Here is a 3,186-nt window from a genome sequence, read left to right as displayed (position 1 = left end):
TCTTTATGTCAAAATATATTCAGTGCGCAAATGTGCTTTTATTTGACAATTTATTTAATGATACCGACTGCTTGAAGAACTGATATGATGATACGGATCTTTAAAGCACTTCAGGATTGTTTTTTTTTTTCTCCCCGTTTCAGTGGCTGCATGTCAGAGGAAACAGTGGAAAGGTATTGGTGGCTGCGCACTGACGTTTCCTCGGAAGGCAGGGGGCAGCCTGCAAATGCAAAGAGCTCCATCCAACATTGACTGAAAAGGAGACTCATCCTCAGCCTGCGCCTGAAGGAGAGGATTTTCATCTTTTCATATCAACATGTTACTTGTCTTCATTCCCTGAAAAACATGGAGCTACTGGTGGAAAACCAAAGTCAGCCTTTCAACACCAACACCGTGAGGCTGCCAGCTAAACTCATCCTGGGGATGGGTGTAGATAACTTTATTTCTCTGCTCATATTTGGACTCATTTTCATTCTCGGTGTGCTCGGCAACACCTTGGTGATCACCGTGCTGGCGCGCAGTAAACCGGGACAGCAGAGGAGCACGACCAACATCTTCATCCTCAACCTGAGCGTGGCGGACCTGTCCTACCTGCTCTTCTGCGTCCCTTTCCAATCTACCATTTACATGCTGCCCACATGGGTGCTCGGAGCTTTCATCTGCAAGTTCATCCACTACTTCTTCACCGTGTCAATGCTGGTCAGTATTTTCACTCTGTCGGCGATGTCCGTGGACCGATACGTGGCCATCGTCCACGCCAGGAAGTCCTCCTTGATCCGGGTGGGGAGGCACGCCATGCTCGGAGTGGTGCTGATCTGGACCCTGTCTCTGATCATGGCAGCTCCCGTGGCGCACTACCAGAGCATCGTGGAGAGGGAGGACAACAACACATACTGCTGGGAGGTCTGGCCGGACCACCAGAGGAAAGTCTACGTGATGTGGACCTTTGTGTTTGGATACCTCCTGCCGCTCACTCTGATATCTGTCTGCTATGCAAAGGTGGGTGCGCATGAATCAGAGTCAATGTATGCGCATAAATCCATTGTGTTTTCAGATTTTGGAACAAATTAACGACACACATCAGACATAGATGTCAGCATAGAGACACATATAATGCACAATCGTGGATTTACTGAGAAAAGTCACTTTTCTTTCTTTTTATAATGAAAAATGTTGACTTGTCAGGTTCAGTTAAATAATAATCGTACATTTTATTTGTATAGCACCTTTCATACAAGCAATGCAGCTCAAATTGCTTTACAGCAAGAAAATTACATGCAATGTTTCACATATAAAGGAACATTTTAAAACATAGAAAATAAATAAAATGCATAAAATTAAACACAAATAGAGTTAAAATATAAAATAAGGCAATATGTATTTTAAAGGTGCGGTTTAAATAATCTGACATCTCTCCGAAATCAGATGCTGCATTGATTTACTTGATCATAGGGAAATGTATGGTCTTTTTAAAATTAAGAAATAAAAAAAATGTTGGTGTAAACAGCCCTCTTATTGTGTTTTGTGGGTGGCAGGTCTTAAAGCATCTGCACAAAAAGCTGAAGAATTTCTCCAAAAAATCTGAGCTGTCCAAAAAGAAGGTCAGTGGAAGCAATGTTTTTTGTGTCTTTACTTGCAAGTCCAATGTGGAAATTCACTATAATGTCAAGTAAACAGGAAATATTTAATGGAAAATACTGAAAAAGTAGATTTTATGTGTTGTAAATGTTGCCTCGGATTTCCCAGAGATGTAGGATGCAGCAGATACATTCCTGAGAGAAAAAAAAATTCTCGTTGGTATCTGAGAAAAAAAATAGTTTACATTTTACAGTGTAATAAAATCTATCATTTTTGTCACTGTTGTTACCTCTAATACGATGCTTCTCTTCTAATTATATGTGATCAAATGACACATTAAAGCCCACCTCATTATGTCCTCTGTTCCCCCTCCACAGACTGCTCAGACCGTCTTCGTGGTAGTCGTGGTCTTCTGTCTGTCCTGGCTCCCTCACCACATCGTCCACCTGTGGGTGGAGTTCGGCTCCTTCCCACTCAACCAGGCCTCCTTCGTGTTCAGGATGGTGGCTCACTGCTTGGCCTACAGCAACTCCTCCGTCAATCCCATCATCTACGCCTTCCTGTCCGAGAACTTCAGGAACTCCTACAAGCAGCTGTTCTGGTGCCGGGCGCCCGGCGAGTGTCCACTGAACGACACCAGAGACCTCCGCAACAGGGTGGAGAAGGCGCCCTCCACTAACGTCAGTGTGACCTACAAAGGTCATGACTCTCAGATCAGTAAAATGCTTTGATGCCATCGCCAGTGCATCCTGTTTTCTGAGTAGAGCCCGTCACTCATACTGGATTTTTGAGGATGATGCAAATATTAATCCTTAAGAGTTTAAAAAAAAATTCAATGCTGATGTATCAACTGATGTTTGGATTTTAAAATAATGTAAAGAGTATGTTTGGATTGACACAGTTTTACCCAGAACATTAAAGTTGGTTATTTCTCAGCGCCACTATTTGATAAAAAAAAAAAAAAAGTGTATTGGTTGGGCTCTGAGTTTGGTAATATCTGCCTACTGCCATAAAGTGATTTGAAATGTCATTTTAATGGCACAGTTTGACGGGGACTACAATCTACTTAAATTGAGCTTCTTGCTGAGACACATTTGAGAAAAGACTCCATCTGTAAAGTGCTTTTTGGTTGAATTTCCAACCACTGAAAGCAAAACTGAGCCAAAACTCTCCCAAACTGGACTGAACGAAGAAGATAGAAGAATAACCTTCATTATGGCACTGGTAAATACAAATGGTGTAAGTATAAGGATATCAGACTGCTTTAATTGGTATATGATTACTATGTACGAACCATCTGGTCTTGGGAAGTGGGAGGATGTTGCAGCACCTCCTGGCGGATGGTCGAGGACCTGCATGTCCACAACTATAAATAAAATAATATGAATAAACAATAAGCTTTTATTTACTGTTGTTGTTCATACTCTAATCATATGTTGATTTCAGGAAGTTGTTAACATTAGAACTCGGAAATGACGTTTAAGGTCAAACCACACGTGCCCAAAGATTGGAGGTGACGTCACCACAAACTGGCACAAAATGGCGACGCTAAAAGTTTCTTCGCGAAGCCGACGAAAACAGTTAAACTAAAAAAAGGGGTGGAGGTCG

At 42.0% G+C, this 3,186-nt stretch overlaps 1 protein-coding gene across 2 annotated transcripts; it reads left to right on the top strand.

Annotated features, from left to right (window-relative positions):
- The first annotated feature begins 259 nt into the window (after positions 1 to 259).
- galr1a (galanin receptor 1a) lies at positions 260 to 2,936 on the top strand. 2 transcript variants are annotated; one of them, XM_069176287.1, is made up of 3 exons: positions 260 to 999; positions 1,536 to 1,601; positions 1,956 to 2,936. In XM_069176287.1, exons 1-3 carry the CDS (start codon positions 346 to 348, stop codon positions 2,307 to 2,309), a joined length of 1,074 nt encoding a protein of 357 aa, XP_069032388.1. In that variant the 5' UTR covers positions 260 to 345; the 3' UTR covers positions 2,310 to 2,936. The 2 variants fall into 2 exon arrangements, with proteins under 2 accessions (XP_069032388.1, XP_069032389.1); XM_069176288.1 differs by lacking the exon at positions 1,536 to 1,601.
- Positions 2,937 to 3,186: the final 250 nt, after the last annotated feature.

This window comes from Embiotoca jacksoni, unplaced genomic scaffold (assembly GCF_022577435.1).
Source record: "Embiotoca jacksoni isolate LCO1_2020_lvr unplaced genomic scaffold, fEmbJac1.0.p SCAF_7, whole genome shotgun sequence".
Classification (NCBI taxonomy): domain Eukaryota; kingdom Metazoa; phylum Chordata; class Actinopteri; family Embiotocidae; genus Embiotoca; species Embiotoca jacksoni.
Note: the sequence above shows the minus strand (reverse complement) of the source record. Positions and strands in the feature narration are given on the sequence as shown.

What these genes read in the sequence shown, in the direction of transcription:
- galr1a (XM_069176287.1), top strand. Translation starts at nt 346, where the DNA reads ATGGAGCTACTGGTGGAAAACCAAAGTCAGCCTTTCAACACCAACACC. An exon ending in TATCTGTCTGCTATGCAAAG is followed by an intron (nt 1,000 to 1,535) that starts GTGGGTGCGCAT and finishes TGTGGGTGGCAG; the next exon opens with GTCTTAAAGCATCTGCACAA. An exon ending in CTGAGCTGTCCAAAAAGAAG is followed by an intron (nt 1,602 to 1,955) that starts GTCAGTGGAAGC and finishes CCCCCTCCACAG; the next exon opens with ACTGCTCAGACCGTCTTCGT.